Source organism: Marmota flaviventris, chromosome 4 (genome assembly GCF_047511675.1).
Source record: "Marmota flaviventris isolate mMarFla1 chromosome 4, mMarFla1.hap1, whole genome shotgun sequence".
NCBI classification, from domain to species: Eukaryota; Metazoa; Chordata; class Mammalia; order Rodentia; family Sciuridae; genus Marmota; species Marmota flaviventris.
In genome coordinates this window covers 60230037-60253323 of record NC_092501.1, presented here as the reverse complement: position 1 = coordinate 60253323, position 23287 = coordinate 60230037, and the positions used below count along the sequence as shown (strand labels likewise).

The following is a 23287-nucleotide window of genomic DNA, read 5'->3' as shown; positions in this document are numbered from 1 at the left end:
CATACATTTGACTCAATTGGGTTATGAACTCCCATTTTTACCCCAAATACAAATTGCAGAATCACATCGGTTACACACTCACATTTTTACATAATGGCATATTAGTGACTGTTGTATTCTGCTACCTTTCCTTTCCCCTACTATCCCCCCTCCCCTCCCCTCCCATCATCCCTCTCTACTTCATCTGCTGTTGTTCAATTCTCTCCCTTGTTCCCCCCCACTTTCCCCTCACATCCCCTTCTATGTAATTTTGTGTAACATTGAGGGTCTCCTACCATTTCCATATGCTTTCCCTTCTCTCTCCCTTTCTCTCCCCCCACTCGTCTTTGTTTAATGTTAATCTTTTCCTCATGCTCTTCCTTCCTGTTCTGTTCTTAGTTGCTCTCTTTATATCAAAAAGACATTTGGCATTTGTTTTTTAAGGATTGGCTAGCTTCGCTTAGCATAATCTGCTCTAATGCCATCCATTTTCCTGCAAATTCTATGATTTTGTCATTTTTTTATTGCTGCGTAGTACTCCATTGTGTATAGATGCCACATTTTTTTTATCCATTCATCTATTGAAGGGCATCTAGGTTGGTTCCACAGTCTAGCTATTGTGAATTGTGCCGCTATGATCATTGATGTGGCAGTATCCCTATAGTACGCTCTTTTAAGATCCTCAGGGAATAGTCCGAGGAGGGCGATAGCTGGGTCAAATGGTGGATCCATTCCCAGCTTTCCCAGGTATCTCCATACTGCTTTCCAGATTGGCCTTACCAATTTGCAGTCCCACCAGCAGTGTACAAGTGTACCCTTTTCCCCACATCCTCGCCAACACTTATTGTTGTTTGACTTCAGAATGGCTGCCAATCTTACTGGAGTGAGATGGTATCTTAGGGTGGTTTTGATTTGCATTTCTCTGACTGCTAGAGATGGTGAGCATTTTTTCATGTACTTGTTGATTGATTGTATGTCCTCCTCTGTGAAGTATTTGTTCAGGTCCTTGGCCCATTTGTTGATTGGGTTATTTGTTATCTTATTGTTTAATTTTTTGAGTTCTTTGTATATTCTGGATATTAGGGCTCTATCTGAAGTGTGAGGGGTAAAAATTTGTTCCCAGGATGTAGGCTCTCTGTTTACCTCTCTTATTGTTTCTCTTGCTGAGAAAAGTAGCTCAGATTGAAGAAATCCTCCTTCAGAAAACAATATAATAGAAAAACTGTTTTAAAAATAACTACTTGAAAAGAACTGCAAGTGCCCTAAAGCAGGTAGTAATTGGAAAAGAGTCAAAATTGGGAAAAGGGAGTGGCACTATGGAATATACACATAGTAGAACAATACTTATCAATAAAGAGGGGAAAAAATAACATACATGACCAATTTCACAAGTACTATGTTGAAACATTCCATTTACACTATGCTGCAGAACAGGCAAAATAAACATATGGTCGAAAATAATCAAAAGACTGGCGGCCTCTTGAGGGAAACAGAAGCAAGAACTATTGGGAATTGGGAAGGAGTACATGGAAACAGGACATATCCCCAAAATGCAATTAATTCAAAGAGAAAAGAAGTAAAACACAAACAGAAATAACTCAGTTTATGAAATTAATACAGAGAGACAAAGATTATTTTAAGTAATTTTTGAATAGTTGCCTGTTCTATGTTGACACACGTATGTATATGTATATACTCACAAATATGCACATATGTACATGTACACACACCACATACACAAGAACTGTAAAGAATGTAATTTTTAATTGCATTGCAAAAATGTAAGATGAAGTGATGGGAGGATAGAGAAAGAGATATAAGATAAGGCAAAAAAGCAAATACAGCAAAATATTAATTATACAATCCATGTGGCAAGCATGTAGGTCCCCACAGTATAATTTTTCTACTTTTTTGTATGTTGGAAATTCTTCATTATCATTTCTGTATATTGAAAAAGAACTGTAAAGAAATCCTGAATTTGCATGGATAGGTTTACCACCAGGAATACTGTTCTATAGTTGTCAAACTAGTTTATATAATCATTGTATAAAAATAAAAAAAATATATATTACTGTTATTGGCAATAAAGATTTTCAGCATAAGAGAAGAGAAATAGAAATAAAAAACAAAATTAATTTAAGAAAACAAAGGCCTATCAATATCAATGTAAACTCGTGATTTAATTTTTTTTTTTTTTTTTTTTTTTTGTAGCTATGTCCACTGAAAAGTCCTAGAATCAGTGGTACCCAGACTTTGCTTTCAGAATTCATTAACCATTAAAGGGAACCAGAACTCATAGAAATGGCTGACTCAAGTCCTGGAGCAGGGAAAACACAAGACAACCTTGGTCTTTTCTGTATGTGTCAAAAAGCAAGAAGTTCTTAAAAGACTACAGGAGAATGCTGAAGGAACTCCCACTAAACAAGAAGAGGAACCATCCTTAATTGGGCTGTCTCAACTATGAGTACCCTCAAAGCTCCAGGTATTAATCCTCATAGTTAGCCTATGAAGTGAGGAAAGATTTCAAATCTATTTTACCAATAAGAAGAACTACACACTGTCCCAGTTTCCAATCTGATTCACAATCTGATTGAAACGATGTACTTATAAATAGCTCCCAGAAAGTAATAAGTTATGGTATAATATTCACAATTCAGATGCTACCAGAACCAGGAGGAAGCAAGTAATAATTTTTTGAGTCCTTATTCTGGACATGAAAGAAGAAACAACCACCTTTTGAACTGAATTATCAAGGAATCCCTGATGCTGCCATTAGTGTCTCAGAACACAAGGGATTTTGCCAAGTGGGAATGGAAGACAGTCACTTTAGTATAAGGCCCTGGAGACAAGAAAATGAAAGAACTATTTTGGAGATACAGATCAATCATTTGTCTGCAATAACTAGAAATTTAGAGATAAGACTATGAAAAGTTTGGAATTAGACTACAAAGATCCTAGAATGCCTATCCAAAAAATTTTAGTAAATGGAAACTATTAGCTGTTTTTTGAGAAGGGGATTGATAGAAGTCTTTTAAGTAGATATACCTAGTAGCAATAGTATGTAAGGAGGAAATAGAAGGATAGTCTAATTAATAAGTTAAAAGGCTACCAAATTAACAGATTGCTATAAACAAGCCATTCCATGCTCTAAACAGAGGCAGGAAGCCATCTGTGCTCTCACCTAATATCTACCCAATCTAGAAAAATTTCTGCATCCACTTTTTTGGATCAGTCTAACTTCACTATGAATTATAAATAAAGCTAGGTATATTTTGCTTATTCAGGAATAAAAAATATAAGGCATTTCATACCTGACTACAATTTAGAACAATGTTTTGTTATAGTATTAGAACATTACATTAATCAAACCCTTAGCCAGTTATCAATATTTTCAAAAGATATGTGGTTTAAAAAATATCACTGATCTCCCAACTGGAGTGTCACATCTAACTACAATAAGACTACTTTTTCAAGGATGATATAAAAACTAGCACAAAATTAAATTGCCAGACATGGTGGCAACTCAAGAGGATGGAGAAAGAGGATTGCAAGTTGGAGACTAGCCTCAGCAATTTAGTGAGGCTCTACACAACTTAGTGAAAATCTGTCTCAAAATAAAAAATAAAAAGGGCAGGGAAACATCTCCACTGTTCTTGGATAATCCATGCTCATCTTTCACCCTAAGCCTTCATTTTTCTAATGGTTTTTCTTGGAATGCTGCTTTCTTCCGACTCACATAACTAAAATCTCTCCATCCTTCACGATCCAGCAGAACTAGATCCAATTCTTAGACATTCTTTTATTCTACCATTTTATACTGATTTGATTCTCCTGTGGAAAAGTCTAATTTATTGTCTACATTAATTTTTAACTATTTAATCATAAAATTTTAGAAGCAGTAGACTAGTGTTCTTTTCATTAAAATGTTATTTAACTCTGACAGTAATACAAAAATGGAGTAGTAATATAAAACTAAGGAAAAGACTGCTGAGTATCTAAAGGTACAATATTAGCTGCATATACATTCTCCTGTGTTGACAAACTGCCTTCTTTTTAATATAGACACTCTAGCAGAGTGCTTAATAAGCATTCTGCAAGAAAAAACAAACACTTGACTTTAAGTCCCAGATAGACCCCGATACAATAATAGTTAGTGATTTCAATATATCCCTCTCAACAAGAGACAGGTAGGTCATCCAGACATAAAAATCAATAAAGACACTTCTGACCTAAGTGATAACTATAAATCAAATGTTCATATATATGTGTGTGTGTGTGTGTATATGTGTGTGTATATGTGTGTGTGTGTGTGTGTGTGCATGTATATGACAGACTATTTCCCCCAGCAATAGCTCAATATAGTTTCTTCTCAGCAGTCCATGGAACCTTTTCCAAAACAGACCATATTTTAGACATCAAGAAAGTCTTAGCAAATACAAAACAAACAAACAAAAACCAATATTATCCCATGTATCTTATCAGATTACAATGAATTGAAATTAGAAATCAACAGCAAGAAAATTCATAGAAACCACATAAACAGATGGAGACTGAATAATACTTTTAAAAATGAGGAATGGATTGTTCAGAAAATGAGAGAAGAAATTCTAAAAATTCCTAGAATCAAATCATACCATTGATACAATAAAGCAAAATCTCTGAGACACTATGAAGGTGGTACTAGAGGAAAGTTTATAGCTTTAAGTGCTCACAATAAAAAAAATGAAAACAAAAACAAAGAAACTGAAAGATCCCAAATAAATAGTCTAATGCTACATCTCAAGGTCCTACAAAAGCAGCAACAAACTAATTCCAAAACAAATTAAAGACAGGAATTAATTAATGTTAGAAGTAAAACTAATAAAATAGAGAATTAAAACAATTACAAAGGATCAAAGTAACATCGAGTTGGTTCTCTGAACAAATAAACAAGTTTGATAAATTCCTAGCCAAACTAACCAAAATAATGAGAAGACCCAAATCAACATATTAGAGATAAAAAAGGAGATTTCACAACAGACATTTCTGAAATCCAGAGGATCAACAGGAATTATTTCAGAAACTTGTGTTCCAATAAATCAGAAAATCTAGAAAATACTGACAAATTTCTAAACACACGTGACATACCCAATTTGAACCAAGTGGATACAGAAAACCTAAACAACCCAATATCAAGCAGTAAGACTGAGCAATAAAAAAATAAAAAATAAAAAAAAGCCTTCCAGCAAAGAAAAGCCCTGGACCAGATAGATTCTCATCTAGGTTCTACCAGACATTTAAAGAACACTACTATTCCTCAAATTATTCCATTAAATAGAAAGGGAGAGATCACTCTTAAATTCTATGAAGCCAGTACCACCCTGCTACCAAAATCAGTTGAAGACACATTAAGGAAACAAAACTACAGAACAATATTCTTGATGAACAAAACACTTTAACAAAACACTAGCAACTGGGCATGGTGGTGCAGGCCTATAGTCAGGAGACTGAGACAGAAGGATCACAAGTTCAAAGCCAACCTCAAGAATGTAGCAAAGACCTAAGCAACTTATTGAAACCCTGTCTCAAAATAAAAAGTTACAAAAAAGGGTAGGGGGGGAGAGGGGGGACTGGAGATGTAGCTCAGTGATTAAAAAAAAAAATCCAACCTCATTTAAGAAGAATGTACACTACCAGGGATGTAAGGTTGGTTTAATATATATATATATATATATATATATATATATATATATATATATATATATATATATCAATAAATGTAATTTATCACATAAATAGAATTTAGGACAAAAATCACATGATCATGTGATGCAAAAAAAAAAAAAAAGCCTTTTATGAATTCAGCACCCATTCCTGATAAAAACACTAGAGAAACTGGGGATAGAAAGACCATCATAAAGGCTATGTATGACAGATCCAACACTAACGTCATACTAAATTAAGAAAAACTGAAATTATTTTCTCTAAAATCAGAAAGAATATAAGAATGTCTACCCTCACCACTCATGTTCAATAACGTTCTTGACACTCTGGTCAGAACACTCAGTCATGAGAAGAAAAATAAAGGAAAACAAATAGGAAAAATAGAAGTCAAACTACTTTTGCTTGTTGATGACATGATTCTGTACCTAAAGAACCTAAAACCATCTACCAGATTTCTAGATCTGATAAACAAATTCAGCAAAGTAGCAGAAAGATCAACATACAACGATCAATAGCTTTCTAATATCCCAAAAATGAATCTGTTAAGTAAACTACTTCATTCACACACACACAAATAAAATACTTAGTAATAAATCTAACTAAGAAGATAAAAGACTTCTACAATGAAAATTATAAAACACTGAAGAAAGAAATTGAAGACAACCTTAGAAAATGCGTGTCTTTTCATTTACTGATAGGTAGAATTAATATTGTCAAAATGGCCATATTACCAAAAATGATCTACAGAATCAATGCAATCCCCATCAAAATACTAATGATATTCTTTAAAGGAATAGAAAAAAAAGAGTCTTAAATTTTATATGGAAGAATAAAAGACCTACAGTAAGCCAAATCAATCCTGAGCAACAAGAGTTGGCCTGGAGGTATCACAATACATGAACTCAAATTATATTATAGAGCTACAGTCACAAAAGCAGTATGGTATTGGCATTAAACATAGAAATGAAGACCAGCGGAGTAGGCTAGAAAACAGAGGCAAATTCATATAGATACAGTCATCTGATCCTTGACATAGGTGCCAAAAGTATATGTTGGAGAAACGATAGCCTTTTTAACAAATGGTGCTGGAAAAAGTGGATACCCCTACATAGAAGAATGAAACTAGATCCCTATCTCTCAACCTAAACAAAATTCAACTCAAAGTAGAACAAAGACCTAGGTATTAGACCAGAAATACTGCAATTGATAAAAGAAAACATAGGATCAACATTCCAACACATTGGTGCAGGCACTGACTTCTTTAATAAGACTCCTAATGATTAAGCAATAAAATGAAGAATCAATAGTTGGGATAGCATTAAATTAAAAAGCTTCTGCACAGCAAATAAAACAATTAAAAGCATGAAGAGAGAGCCTACAGAATGGGAGAAAAATTAGTTGGTTCATTTTCCAATAAGGGATTAATAATATGTAAAGAACACAAACAACAACAACAACAACAAAAACTAACAGCCCACTCAATAAATGAGCAAAAGATCTAAAAAATGACATTTACTCAAAAGAAGAAATATGAATGGCTAATAAATGTGTGAAAAAGGAGATGCAAATCAAAACCACACTGAGATTTCATCTCACCTCAGCTACAATGGCAGCCATAAAGAATAAAAATAATAATTGCTGGCAAGGATGTAAGGAAAAACATGCACTCATACATTGTTGGTGGGGCAGCAAATTAGTACAACCACTTCCAGCAGCAGTATGGAGCTTCCTCATGAGATAGGAATGGAACCATCATATGACCCAGCTATCCCACTACTTGGTATTTGTCCAAAAAAACAAAAACAAAAACAAAATCAGTATCCTATAGTGATACACGCATATTGATATGTATAGCAGCATAATTTACAATAGCCAAGTTATGGAACTAGTCTAAGGGTGCATCAATTGACAAATGGATAAAGAAAATGTGGTTCACAGGGAGACCGCAGGGACTACCACTGCATGATTCCTTGCTGGAGACAGGACCACCGCAAATGCCCACACCCACGCAGAGAGGACCACTGTGCTGGGATTCCCTATCCATCACCATGAGGCTCCAGCCAAACCACCTCCATCATGGGACACTGAAGCCACTGCTATAGCTCTCCCAAAGTGGTAATCTCCACCATGGGACAACGGACAGGGCCAGGGGCAGCTGCCCCTTGCAGCATAGCACACCACAGTGCAGCATCACCGAACAGGCCGTCTAACACCATTGCACAGCCCATTCTTCTAGCCCTATCTCTGAAAGTGGTTGCCTCCATCTTGGGACACTTCCACTACCATCTTGGGTTACCTCCGCTGCCACCTCAGCCATCTTTAGTTGGGGCAGCTTCCATCTTGTGACACAAACGGGCCTGGAAGCCCAAAATCTACCAACAGGCTTAACACTACTGCCGCCACCAACTAGGAATATGGCTGCTTCTATCCAGGGACAACAACTAGGACCTGGAAGACCATCACCAAGTTCCCTGTGGGCCCAGTTGCAACAGAGGTATCCCTACTAGGTGTGCTAACAGACACCATCCTGTTGTAGAGGTATCAGGGAGCCTTGCATGGCATTGGCTCTCTCTCTTTTTCCTCCTGATATCACCCAACTTCTTTAGATTCCCCTTTCACTTGTCGTATAATCTAATACCTCTATATTCTCACATCTTACCTCATTAACATCACATCCTAATCCTACCTCCCCATTCTCTCTCTGTCCACTATTAGTAACTGTAACCATTATGCAAACCTACTGGCTATGTGGTAGAAGATAACCAAACTCATCATTTCTGTTTAAAGAGAAAAAACTGTAAATGTCTAAATAGAAGTTAATTGATTTATGGCTGCATATTGGTTGCTTTGGTGCTGCAAACATTCATCTCCCCCTTCAAGGTGAGGTACTGTAACCTGCAAGGATACTACAAGATTATAAGGTAGAAACTGCAATACCTCAGATCTGCACTGCAAGAGAGGAAGACTCATAGCCAACATGAAGAAACAAGGGGGGAAAGTACCCCTCCAAAATCAAGTTACTACAATAATAAAGTCCATTGACAGGGCAGTAGATGAAATGTGAGAGAAGGAGTACAGAATATATATAATTAAAATGATCTGCAAATTAAAGAGTGACCTAAAAGAGCAAATATAGGCAAAGATTGATAACTCCAACAATGAGATAAGAGAGCAAATACAGGCAAGAATTGACCACACCAACAAAGAGATGAGAAAAAATACAGTAGCAAAAGATTACTTCAAGAAAGAGAATCTTAGAAAAAACAACACCACCACCCAAACAGAAATCCTTGAAATAAAGGAGACAATAAACCAAATAAAAAACTCAACAGAAAGCATGAGCAACAGACTAGATCACTTGGAAGTCAGAATTTCAAACAATGAAGACAAAATATACAATCTTGAAAACAAAGTTGACCACACAGTGAAGAAGGTAAGAAACCATGAACAGAATATCCAAGAATTATGGTAACATCAAAAGACAAAAATCTAAGATTTATCAGGATAGAGGAAGGCACAGAGATTCAAACCAAAGGAATACACAAACTCTTCAGTGAAATAATATAAATTTCCCAAACATGAAGAATGAATTGGAAAATCAATACAAGAGGCTTATAGGACACCAAATGTTCAAAATTACAACAGATCTACACCAAGGCACGCTATAATGAATATGCCTAGCATATAGAATAAGGATAGAATTTTAAAGGCTGAAAGAGAGAGTAATCTGATTACATGTAGTGGGAGATCAATTTGCATCTCAGTAGATTTTTCAACCCAGACCCTCAAAGCCAGGAGATCCTGGAACAACATATACCACGTTCTGAAATAAAATGGATGCCAACCAAGAATTATATATCCAGCAAAATTAAGCTTCAGATTTGATAATGAAATAAAAACCTTCCATGATAAACAAAAATAAAAAGAATTTACCGCCGAAGAGCAGGAGAAGAAGATTAACATTAAACAGGGATGAGAGGTGGGAGGGAAAGGGAGAGAGAAGGGAAATTGCATGGAAATGGAAGGAGACCCTCAGGGTTATACAAAAGTACATACAAGAGGAAGTGAGGGGAAAGGGAAAAATAATACAAGGGGGAGAAATGAATGACAGTAGAGGGGTTAGAGAGAGAAGAGGGGAGGGGAGGGGAGGGGAGGGGTGATAGTAGAGGATAGGAAAGGCAGCAGAACACAACAGACACTAGTATGGCAATATGTAAATCAATGGATCTGTAATTGATGTGATTCTGCAATCTGTATATGGGGTAAAAATGGGAGTTCATAACCCACTTGAATCAAAGTGTGAAATATGATATATCAAGAACTATGTAATGTTTTGAACAACCAACAATAAAAAATTTAAAAAAAAAAAGAATTTACCGCAAGAAACCCTGCACTACAGAACATCTTGGCAGAATATTCCATGAGGAGGAAATGAAAAACAACAATGAAAATCAGCAAAGGGAGGAACTACACTAAACGAAAGGCCAATCAAAGGTAAAACGAAGTCAGGTTAAAAACCAAAAATAAACCAAAATGACCAGGAATACAAAATATATTTCAATAATAACTCCAAATATAAATGGCCTAAACTCATCAATTAAAAGACATAGACTGGCAGACTGGATTAAAGGGGAAAGAAAAAAAAAAGACCCATCAATATGCTGCCTTCAAGGGAATCATCTTATTGGAAAAGCCATCCACAGACTGAAGGTGAAAGGATGGGAAAAAACTATCACTCACATGGACCACGTAAACAAGGAGCAGTTTCCATCCTCATATCAGATTAAGTGGACTTCAAACCAAAGTTAGTGAAAAGGAATAAAGTAGGATATTTCATACTACACAAGGGAATCATACATCAACAGGACATAACAATCGTAAATATGCCCCAATGGGGCATCTATGTATATCAAACAAACCCTTCTCTACTACAAGAATCAAATAGTCCACAACACAGTAATACTGGGTAACTTTTAACATACCTCTCTCACCACTGGATAGATCTGCCAAATAAAAACTAAACAAAGAAACCATACAACTCAATAAAACAATAATTTAAACTTAATAGACATAGAATATTCTACCCATCAATGAGAGAATAAACTTTTTTCTCAGCAGAACATACATCTTTCTCCAAAATAGGCCATATGTTATGCCACAAGGCAAGTCTTAGCAAATATAAAATATAGAGATACTACTCTGCATTCTATCTAACCATAATGGAATGAAATTAGAAATAAATGAAAAAGTAAAAAATAGAAGCTACTCCACCACCTACAAACTAAATAATGCCCCACAAAATGACACACAGATAATGGAAGATATCAGGGATGAGATAAAAAAAAATCCTAGGGTAAATGAGAACTCCAATATAATATATCAAAATCTCTGGGACACTATGAAGGCAGTGCTAAGAGGAAAGTTCATTGCATTAAGCTCATTCATTAAAAGAAGAAAAAGTCAACAAATAAATGACCTGACACTACCTCTCAAAGCCCTAGAAAAGAAAAAACCAACACCAAAAGTAGTGGAAAACAGGCAATAATTAAAATCAAGGCTAAAATCAATGAAATTGAAACAAAAGAAACAATTCAAAAATTGACAAAATGAAACACTGGTTACTTGAAAAATTAAATAAAATTGACAAACCCTTAGCCACCCTAATGAAAAGGAGGAGAGAGAAAACAATAATTACTAAAATTCGTGATGAAAAAGGAAATATCATGACAGACACTAATTAGAATTAGAAGCTATTTTGAAAATGTATACTCCAATAAAATAGAAAACCTCAAAGACACCGACAAATTTCTAAAGGCATATGATCTACCCAAAATGAACCAGGAGGACATACATAATTTAAACAAATCAATTTCAACCATCAAAAGCCTACCAACCAAGAAAAGCCCAGGAACAGATGGATTCCAACTGAGTTCTACAAGATCTACAAAGAAGAATTAATATCCTCAAATTATTCCATGAAATAGAAAACAAGGGAACTCTTCCATACTCATTCTATGAAGCTAGTATCATCCTGATACCAAAACCAGACAGAGACACATCAAGGAAAGAACATTTCAGACTACTATCCCCAATGAACATAGATGCAAAATTCTCAATAAAATTCTGGCAAATCGCTGGGGCTGGGGCTGGGGCTCGGCGGTAGAGCGCTTGCTTAGCATGTGCCAGGCCCTGGGTCCGATCCTCAGCACCACATATAAATAAATAAGAAATAAAGGTGTTGTGTCCAACTACATCTAAAAATAAATAAATAAATATATTTTTTTTTAAATTTGGCAAATTGCATGCAAAAATATGTTAAAAAAAAATAGTGCACCATGATTAAGTGGGGTTCATTCCAGGGATACAAGGTTGGTTCAACATATGGAAATCAATAAATGTAAGACATCACGTCAATAGACTTAAAGAATCATATGATTTGACAAAATACAGCACCCTTTCATATTCAAAACACTAGAAAAACTTAGAAGGAACATACCTCAACATTGTAAAATCTATGTTAAACCCAAGGCCAACATCATTCTAAATGGAGAAAAATTAAAAGTATTCCCTCTAAAAACTAGAACAAGACAGAGATGCCCTCTTTCACCACTTCTATTCCACATAGTCCTTGAAAGTCTAGCCAGGGCAATTAGAGAGACAAAAGAAACTGAAAGAATATGAATAGGAAAAGAAGAACTCAAACTATCATTATTTGCTGATGACATGATTCTATACATAGAGAATCTAATAAAACTCCACCAGAAAACTCTAGAATTAATAAATTAATTCAGCAAAGTAGCAGGATATAAAATCAATGCCCATAAATCAAATGTATTTCTATACATCAGTGATGACTCCTCTGAAAGAGAAATTAGGAAAACTACCCCATTCACAATATCCTAAAAAAAAAAAAAAAACAAAACAAAACAAAACTTGGGAATCAATTTAACAAAAGAGGTGAAAGACTTCTCCAATAAAAACTACAGAACACTAAAGAAATTGAAGAAGACCTTAGAAGATGGAAAGATCTCCAGTGCTCTTGGATAGGCAGAATTAATATTGTCAAAATGGCCACACTACCCAAAGTGCTATACAGATTCAATGCAATTCCAATTAAAATCCCAAGGTCATTCCTTATAGAAACAGAAAAACCAATCATGAAATTCATTTGGGAAAATAAGAGACCCAGAATAGCCAAAGAAATCCTTAGCAAGAAGAGTAAATCAGGACACATCACAATACCAGACCTTAAACTATACTACAAAGCTATAGTAACAAAAACAGCATGGTATTTGGTATTGGTACCAAAACAGACATGTAGTAGACCAATGGTACAGAAAAGAAGACACAGAGACAAACCAACATAAAAACAGTTATTTATACTAGACAAAGATGCCAAAAACATACACTGGAGAAAAAAATAACCTCTTCAACAAATGGTGCTGGGAAAACTGGAAATCCATGTGCAGCAAAATGAAACTAAACCTCTCTCTCTCACCATGCACAAAACTCAATTCAAAGTTGATCAAGGACTTAGGAATTAGACCAGAGACCCTACACCTAACAGAAGAAAAAGGAGGCCCAAATCTTCAACATGTTGGCTTAGAATCTGACTTCTTTAACAAAACTTGGAAAGCACAAAAAATAAAATCAAGAATCAATAAATGGGATGGATTCAAACTAAAAAGTTTCTTCTCAACAAAAGAAACAATCAATAAGGTGAAGAGAGAGCCTACATTTTGGGAGCAAATTTTGCCATACACACATCACATAGAGCACTAATCTCCAGGATATATAAGTACTCAAAAAACTTGACATCAAAACAAACAAACAAACAAACAATAAATGGGCTAACGAACTGAACAGACACGTCTCAGAAAAAGATATACAATCAATCAACAAATATATGAAAAAATATGCAACATCTCTAGTTTTATATATATATATATATATAATATATATATATTATATATATATAGAAATGCAATTCAGAAATACTTTAAGATTTCATCTCACTCCAATCAGAATGGCAGTTATCAAAAATACAAGCAACAATAAGTTTTGGTGAGGATGTTGAGGAAAAGGCACATTCATACATTGCTGGTGGGAGTGCAAATTGGTGTAACCAATCTGGAAAGCAGTATGGAGATTCCTTAGAAAACTTGGAATATAACCACCATTTGACCCAGCTATCCCACTCCTTGGTCTATACCCAAAGGACATAAAAACAGCATACTATAGTGACGCAGCCACATAGATGTTTATAGCAGCAAAGTTTACAATAGCTAAACTGTGGAACCAACCTAGATGTCCTTCAATAGATGAATGGATAAAGAACCTGTGGTACATATACACAATGGAGTATTACCCAGCATTAAAAGAGAATAAATTCATAACATTTGCAGGTAAATGGATGAAGTTGGAGAATATCAAGGTAACTAAAATAAGCGTTTTGGGGTCCCAAAAAACCAGGGACCAAATGTTTTCTCTGATAAGTAGATGCTAATCCATAATCCATAAGTATATGCTAATCCATAATCCATCCAGCATGGGATGAATATAGATTACGCATTCAGAGATAGGCAGTCTTTTAATAAATAATGGCACATCTCCTTAGACATGAACTTTTAAGATGAAGCATTAAAATTTAGAATGTGGTAGAGTTTTGAGTTTTGTTCTCAGCTTTTATAGGGGATTTTGTGGGGAGGCAATTTCAGTGGAAAAGTTTGAGAAGTACTGCTTAAGAAAGTGTAAAACTAAGTTGGGCGTGGTGGTGCACACCTGTAATCCCAGTGGCTCAGGAGACTGAGGAACTTTGGATGGGACAAATGAGAGGTGGGAGGGAGCAAGGGGATAGGAAAGAGAAGGACATCATTACCCTAGGTACATGTATGATTGACGAATGTTGTGACTCTAACTCGTGAACAACAAGAGAAGTGAAAAATTCTGCTCCATTTGTGTACTATGAATTGAAGAGCTTTCTATTGTCATCTGTAATTGATTAGAACTAATTTTTAAAAAAAGAAAATGTGGTTCATAGAGATAATGAAGTTTCACTTAGCCAAAACAAAAAATGAACTTATGTCATTTGCTAGTAACTGTATAGTACTGGAGAACATCATACTAAGTGAAATAAGCCAGAATCAGAAAGTCAAGGGTCAGGTATTTCTCTCATATGCAGAAGCTAGAGAGAAAAAAGAAATTTTTTAAAAAATGGCAATTTTGTGAAAATAGAAAGGAGAGAGTAGAAATGGGGGGACAGAGGGAGAGAGAAGAGGGAGCAAAAGAGGAAAAACTGTGGAATAAAGCTGACCAAATTATATTGGGTGCATGCAGGAATACACCACAAAGCACTCCAACTTTATATATCATTATAATGCCTCAATTTAAAAAGATAAGAAAGAAATCAAGTACTATAATTTCTAGTTTTATTTGATCAGTGAACTCAGGTTCTAAGAGTATATACAAAATAAAGTTGTGAGAAAAAAAATCCATTCAGAATATTCAAGGTTTCATTAAATTCTACAAATACTTCAATAAGCGAAGGTAACAATGGTTTATATGAAAGATGAACAAGTATGTGTGTATAGAAACAAAGATATTTTTATCTATCAAAGATCAGAAAAAAATTAAAATTCATACACTTTTAAATAGGCGTTCCAAAATTTTTCCTCATCTTTACTATATAAATTTAATAGAGATTAAGCTTATTTAATGTTTTTATAAATCAGCAACTTCTGAAAATTTAAGCTGCCAAATTAAGAAAATTCCCAATTCATAATTTATTATAAATAAAGCACTAAATATGGAGGTAGTTATGGCTCACAGAAGAATATTGTAGAAACCATGACACCACGAAAAATGATAAAATATGAAATGCTTAATCCTACACTTACTTTTTGTGGGGTGGGTACCAAGGTTTGAACTCAGGGGCACTAGACCAGAGCCACATCCCCAGCTCTAAAATTTTATTTAGAGACAGAGTCTTACTGAGTTGCTTAGTGCCTCACTTTTGCTGAGGCTAGCTTTGAACTCTTGATCCTCCTGCCTCAGTCTCCTGAGCCACCACACCCAGATTAGTCCTACACGTTTTTAAGCAGTACTTCTCAAAATTTTCCACTGAAACTGCCTCCCAACAAAACCCCTATGAAAGCTGAGAACACAACTAAAAACTCTACCACATTCTAAAGTTTTATGCTTCATCTTCAAAGTTCATGTTCTAAGGAGATGTGTCATTATTTATTAAAAGACTATCTATCTTTGGACACAGAATCTATACTTAGTGACTCATGACCTGTTTGAAAAGTACTGAGTTAAATCAATGTATGTCTATCTGAAAAATATTTTCCTATATTATGATACTGGAACAATTTATTAATAATGCATGGACACAAAACAAACTATTTGACATTTGTTGAGTATTATATATACAAAAGATGTTACATTAGGTTTATTCATATTTATTTACATATGTATTTTTTTATCTCAATCTTTAAAAGGTAAATATTATCATGCCTACCGTAATGAAAGAACTGAGACACAGAGATGAAAATAGCTATCCAAAAGCAATACAACTAGTAAGTTTGGCTACTTTGTACCCAGGTCTCTATTAAATCATGATCTTGTTAATATTTTATTTTTACAAAAATCTTCTCTAAACTGTTCTATTTATTTATTTATTTACAGTACTGAGGTTGAACCTAGGGCACTCTACTGATGAGCTACATCCTCAGCCCTTTTTATTTTAGACAGGGTCTTACTAAATTACTTAGGCTGGCCTTAAACTTGTGATCCTCCTGTTTCAGTCTCCCATGTAGCTGGGATTATAGGCATGTGCCATAATACTATACCCAGCTTCTCCTACCTGTTTTTACCTTACTTTCCAAGTAGTGACCAGCACAATGGCTACTAATGTCTACAAAGAAACTTTTCACTTGTACCAGAGCTATAAGGCTAATCAACAAAGAGAGATGTAGGACTATTCCTACTGAAAAAGACACTAACATCTAGTCACTAAATTGAGTAGATTGTTAGGTCAAAGTTAGAACTGGCATTGCAAATAGGATAGAATATAATTTCATATACAAATTGTAGATCTAATCTAAAAGGCAGCAAAGAGCGATAGCACAAAGGTTCAGAAGTTACTTAGCAAATCCTAACTCTCATTAGCTTGTCACTAGCTAGTTACATGCCCTTAAGTAAATTCCTTGCCTCTCTATAACTTATGTTCATCATCTGAAGGGATATGCTAGAAGATTTTTTCATTTCTTTCCATTCATAAGTTTTTTTTATGTTTATAATTTTGCTGCCCACTCATCTCAATTTCCTTATCTAAGTTTCTGTTATTCTTAACCAGTACCTTTTTACTAACAGGTCTCTAAGCAATTCATTTTTTAAAAGTCTACGTTTCTATGTGTACTCATCAGTTCACATTAGTTCTTTCCTCTTAAATATCCCCTTACTCCTTGTTTCTTAGTCACTTTCCTTGTATTGTTACATGTTGAGCACAACAAATTGCCCAATGAAAACTGCTGCTTAATAGTTCACCCCGAGTCCTATTGTTAAAATGCTTAAAAAGGTATGGTGATTTGTACTTATATTTAAATTATATTGTATTTTCAATTCAAATATTCAAGTACATTAAAAGTCATAGATAAACTGTGCTACTAACCATCTTCCAGTTTTATTTGCAATCTGCTCTTCTAATTTCTGTAGCTCCGATGTGTAAGCCATTATTCGAGTGTTGCACACCATGAGATTCTTAACTGCCTGTAAAACCTGGTCTTTCTGAGTGCTCAGAGAAAGGAGCTTCCATATGCCTTCTCGCATTCGAATTTCTAAGTCTATTTTTTCTTGAATGCTGCAGTCCTAAAATAAAGAAAAAAGCATTTTTAAAAGGTAGCAAAAATCCAGAATTACATTTTTTAAATCCATAATAGAAAATGTACTAGGGATCATTCATTTTATACCATATTGAGAAAGAAACAAAGTTTTAAATATATAATAGTATTAAAATAGAGCTTTTAAATTTTTTTTTTTTTTTGCAAAACCTTAATTTCTTTCATTGTTAGAAAGTTTTTACAATCTACTGGACAAACAGAAGAAAAACAATAATAAGACAGTACACATTCTTACTGTAACTGTACTAGGTTTAATAGTGTCCCCCCAAATTAATGTCCATCCAGAACCTCAGAATGTAATCTTGTTTGAATGCAGGGTTCTGCTTAGAAAATGTCACAGGTCTAGCTACCTCAAACGGACACTTAGAATACACTTCTGGACATACTGAGTCATCAAGAAACTACTAAGTATTTTAGTTCTGAAAGTCTTTTTTTAGTTCATTTAGTAATCTTATAATGATTTAATCTATATACAAGCTTCACTTTCTGATTTTATTCAATGATTTTGTAAAAAGAAAATCTATAAATCATAAAGGTACTCTTTACCACAAACATGCAATAATGCTTCTTTTAAGTCTATTTTTGTGTAAAAATGAGCACTATTACTTGCTTTCTAACTACATCAAAATATAAATTTAAAATATGAAAGGAATCTAATAACAATAAAAGTTTCAGATATTAGAAAGATAGTTATTTCAGAAAGAAAAGATGTAAGTTAGGAGAGAGATTAGTCTATAAAGATTACCCCCAAAAGAGAAACTGCAGTAGATGATTTAAATTGACTATCCAAATCAATCAACTGTGCTTTTCACATACAGAAAACAGATCTAATTACCTTCTGTAATTACATCATGTAATCACCACATAAAAACCTTCTCTTGGTGTGTTGTAACTCAAAACTGGTGTACCATATAAATGTAGTCATTTGCTGGTTTTCCTTTTTTACACATGACTGAATTTCAACAACTCCATTTTATCTTTTTATGACTTGTCAGCCCCAAAGTAAATTCTTCCTTAATGTAATTAGCAATTAATTATAAGAATTATCTATGTGACCCATATGTCTCTTAACAGTGGCAGACTGGTTGGTATTGGAGAGTGAACACAGGGAGCAACTTGATGCTGGGAGGGAGAGCTTTACCCCACAACCCAAATATAAATACCATCTGGTGCCACTAAATTCAACTTTGCTTTTTAAATGCAACAATGAGGCATCCAGTTGAACTAGCACATGACTCTCAAAGCTGGCTGCTTCTTAGAATCATCTGAGGCAAAGAGGAAGGGCTTTATTTAAAAACAAAAAAAACTAAAACTGCTATCTAACCTAAACCAATGAGATCTCTGGAGGCGGGACCTGAGCATTTTTTAAAAAGTTCCTCTAGTGATTATATGTCTTAGATAGAGAAGGAACTACTGGACTACTGGAAATTTCTACAGCAACCTGGAAAGTTGCAACAGAGTTACAGAACCAGCAGGTGGCCACAGCCACATTAAGGAATCAATCTGGGCTTCTAGAGTTTCTATCCTATGAATGAAGATTGCCTTCTCCCTGTCACTTATTGAAAAAGACACCATAAAATTATAGAGGTTTGGGAAATAGTGAAGAAGAGAAATATAAGTTGAGGTTTAAAAAAAAAAAAGACTTATGTGTAGGATTAAGCTAATACTCATAAGAAAATGAGGTATATTCAGCAGATGTTACTATTAGAATTCTAACCTGAAAAAGTTACTAACAGGGGTTAGTAAACCATTGCCTGTTTGTCGCTTGTTTTGTAAATGAAGTTTCACTGGAGAGCAGTCATACTTACTCATATTGTCTATGGCTACTTTCAAGATACAATGGCAGAGTTAAGTTATTTCAACATAGACTATGGCCTACAAAGCTGAAAATATCTAGCCTTTACCCACACCAATTCACATACATAACTATGACCCTTCTCTCTTGCTGAGGGAGGTCTAGTCAGGCTAATGTAAGTGGATCTGGGGTAGCTAACATAAGCAGAATGGATTGGGAAGTGTATGCATGGATTTTTTAATGTATTCTGAATAATTCTAAAAGGTTATCATTTTAACCAGAAATGTGTTTTCCATGCAACTTCTTTTAGTATACATCTATTCTTTCCTTGCAGAAGTAGACCTCTCTGGGCAAGCAATACTAGCTGTAGTGTAAGGGTTGATGGAGTCAAAGAAGTTGTTTTTAGTTAATAAATGCAACAAAGTGATCCTAGGGAGGAAATGAGGGCAACTACTGAGCATTCAATGGTGACGGTTACTGATCTCAAAGAAGAGTAGGGGGCTAAAATCATCTGTTGTTGCCTCAGCCACAAGGAAATGGCCAGACAGAGTCAAGGCTGATTAAGACCAATGACAAAAACATGTTTCCTTGTACCTATCCCTCTTTGCAGTGTTTGAATACAAATCTGCAGAATAGCAAAGAATGGGATGGAGCTACCCTCTTCTTATTTCTAGTTCAATTTTCTGAATAAGAGCTTGCTTATAATCAAGTCAAACAGAAACCTACATTGATGCCCTGATCTTGTAAGTACTTAAAGTTAGGCTGATAAAAATAAATGAACAGGGCAAGGCTGAGAATCAAATAGGAGGACACTTTATAAATCTAAGGCTAGAGGTATATCTCAATGACAGAGTACTTGCCTAGCTTGTGCCAGGTCCAGAGTTTGATCCCTAGCACTGCAAATAAATAAATAAATAATCAACAAATAAATAAAATTTAAAAAGTAGAAATACAGAATATATGAGAAATTGACTTGGTTTTACAAGCTAGAAGAACACAAAGAAAGTACCAAAAAGTGGCCTTATTTTTGTTATTAAGTACTAATTTTTTTTAAAAATTGAAGTTGGGCTGCTGGGAAGACAACATAGACATTATCCAGTAGTAATTCCGATAGAAATTATCATTCACTAATGAATGATAAGAAAAGTCAAGTTTAACTAAGAGACCAAGGTAAAGATAAAGAAAAATTATAGAAGACTATATATGATAGGATTGCAGTTTTCCAAAAGAAATTTTGTGTATTTTAAGAATTGTTCATGTACAGAAAAAGGTCTGGAGTTAGCACTACCATGAAAATGGAATTGGACAGAGAATTCTTAAACTCATATTTTTGTATCCATTGAATTTTCAGCAATTAGGTAGTATTATTTCTCAAATTTAATTTTCATTCAAGTCTTTTTCAAGAGCTTGGACATTTTAAAATAAAAAATAGTTGACTGCCCCAATTGCTCAGATGAGTGGGACAAAGGATGATGATGATGATGATGATGATAATAATAATAATAATAATAATAGTCATCTCTGAAGCATGTCATGAGTGCTGGTGCTGTACTCAGTACTTTAGAGAGGTTCTCAAGTTCCAACAACTTTCTAAGAAAGGCATTATAGCCAATACAACTATGGAAACTGGAATTAAAGAAGACAATTTAATCAAAATTGTACAGCATTCTACAACTTTGGAAACTAAACTTAGAAAAGACAGGTAACTTAATAAAAACTGGACAAGCAGAGTTGGATTTGACCTGACTCTGAATCTGAAACTAATGTTCTCTGCTGTGAGGAATCAGAGATGACTCCAAGGTTTAATAGGTCTTTGCCTAGCATGTGACCAAATCAAAGTCTTTAGTCTTACCCCTATTAGATGACAATTTCATTTATACAGAAAAAAATACACCAAATAAAATATTTCTTGTTTGAAATCTATTACTATTTTGTGATTTCTTCCAAGGTTCAAACAACAGAAGCAATTCCACATGAAAATTATTTTGACTTTAGACATCGCTAAACACATGTATATAACCCAGCACTTATGCATATTTAATATTTAAACATTTTCATTCCATGCAATTAAACTTCTTTTGTGATTTTATCTGCTGTTCTTTTTCCTATCCTTCCTAAATATTATTGCAATCACAGCTAATAAATATAGCTAGACAGCTACACCTATATGATAGTACAGGAACCTCAACAGATTGTCAATTCACTAGAAATCAAGATTATGCTAAAAATTGGGGCAGCCAAAGTACCTAACAAGATTTTTTTTAAGTATTTTAATCAAAATATTTATTTTTAAATGTTGACATAAACAGCACAAATTACTAATAAAGGTCCTAGACTACCAAACTGTAACTCCTAACATCTTGCTTTATTTTATTTTTCACAGTATTATTTAAGACTTCTCAAAATCATATTACCTACTAAGGAAACTCCAGGCTTATAAACAAAGATATAAGGTGCACCATATGAAATTGCAAATATTATACCCACAAAACAGGCAATTTCATATGGTTTAAACAACTGCACTTCATGAGTAGGTAAAAGGCAGAGATTAAAAAGGAAGTGAAAATCCAACTGAAAGACGTCATTGTTTTCTTTTAAGATCTTATAATTATGGTTAAGAGTGGATAGTATAATATTTAAGTAATGTTGCCAAGAAATAAGGCTGGTCTATGTTAAGTTAAAAGGTTTCTAACATATATTTTACATCATATCTAAAAAGCAAACACCAACTACTAGGGAATGATATTGTTTATTTTGTGCATATTCGAATATGTATCAACAAAATCCATCAATACATACAACTAGAATGCACCAATAAAAATGTGGGGGAAAAAAGCAAGCGTCAAGCTTATATCCAATTCAAAGTGTCCTCCCTTTTTCTTTTCTAATTATATGGAAAGAATTCACTATCAAACTTTCAATTTTCTAAAGCTGAGAGGTTGCAATTTGCTTCTCCATCCCGCCTCCCACCAACAGTTTATGTTGTGCATAAACATCGCTTGAAGAACCATGCTTTCCATTAAATCCGACACCAAGTCAACAGTCCTCCAGGGCGTTCCTGCAAATCCCGGGGCACCCACTACCCCCAGCACCACCTACACTTGTAAAAACAAGAGCCCAAACCCTGTGGAGGGCAATGCACAGGAGTGCAGAGAAACGCGCTGCGGGGCTCTGGCATCGCGTCCCATTTCGGGCCTCAGTTTCTCCCTGAAAAAATCAGAGGGTGCAGATGCCCAAGTCCTTCATAGCCCCAACAATGCATCTCCTAGTCCTTCCCTTTGTGTCTGGCGACTGCGGTCTTCAGGGCTTGAGGCTGGGGCTTTCCCGACCACCAGACACTGCGAGGCGTAAAGCTGCAGCGGAGTCCCTCTCGCCGGGCTGCAGGCTCCCTCCTGACTCACCTGCTGGGCTGGAATCCCCGCCAGGCTGAGCTCAGGCCCCTTCAGGGTCTGCTTCTCCATCTCCAGCGCAACCAGTCCTGGCTGTCGCCTCTCCTTCAAATGGGTAATTTGAAAAGCCCGCCCCTGACTGGAGCCTCAAAGTACGCCAACCGCTGGGCCGTACCAAGTCCCCACCACAGGGGAACTGAGCACCGGGGGTCGCCAGGGCCTCGCGCACGCGCAGTAAGTGCACCCGGCGGCTCCCGCCGCCGGAAGTCGGCAGAGACCTGATTGCTGAGTGAGGACCTAGTGGGAAGGGTCCGGCGGCTGGCAAACTTAAGGAGCTGTCGGAGAATGGGGCGGGGCCTGAAAGGGGGCGGGCCGAGGGGCGGAGTCGGCGGCTGGGCAAGCTGTCCTGCTCAAGGTGTAGGCTGCGGTTTAACTGTGCCCTGCATTTGCCCTAAGTAGGGTCCTCCAAAGTGATCCTAGCAAACAGATTCCAGGCTGCAGTTCCTGGACCCCCGCCCCAG

General features: G+C 35.4%; 1 protein-coding gene across 1 annotated transcript in view; it reads right to left on the bottom strand.

Annotated features, from left to right (window-relative positions):
* Rtkn2 (rhotekin 2) overlaps nt 1-22838 on the bottom strand; it is a 67506-nt gene extending 44668 nt beyond the window's left edge. The window contains exons 1-2 of the mRNA XM_027931151.1: nt 22779-22838; nt 17354-17550 (exon numbers count right to left, since the gene is read on the bottom strand). Coding sequence (XP_027786952.1) covers nt 17354-17550; nt 22779-22838 — 257 coding nt within the window. The remainder of the gene's footprint in view (nt 1-17353; nt 17551-22778) is intronic.
* Between the last annotated feature and the right edge of the window lie 449 nt (nt 22839-23287).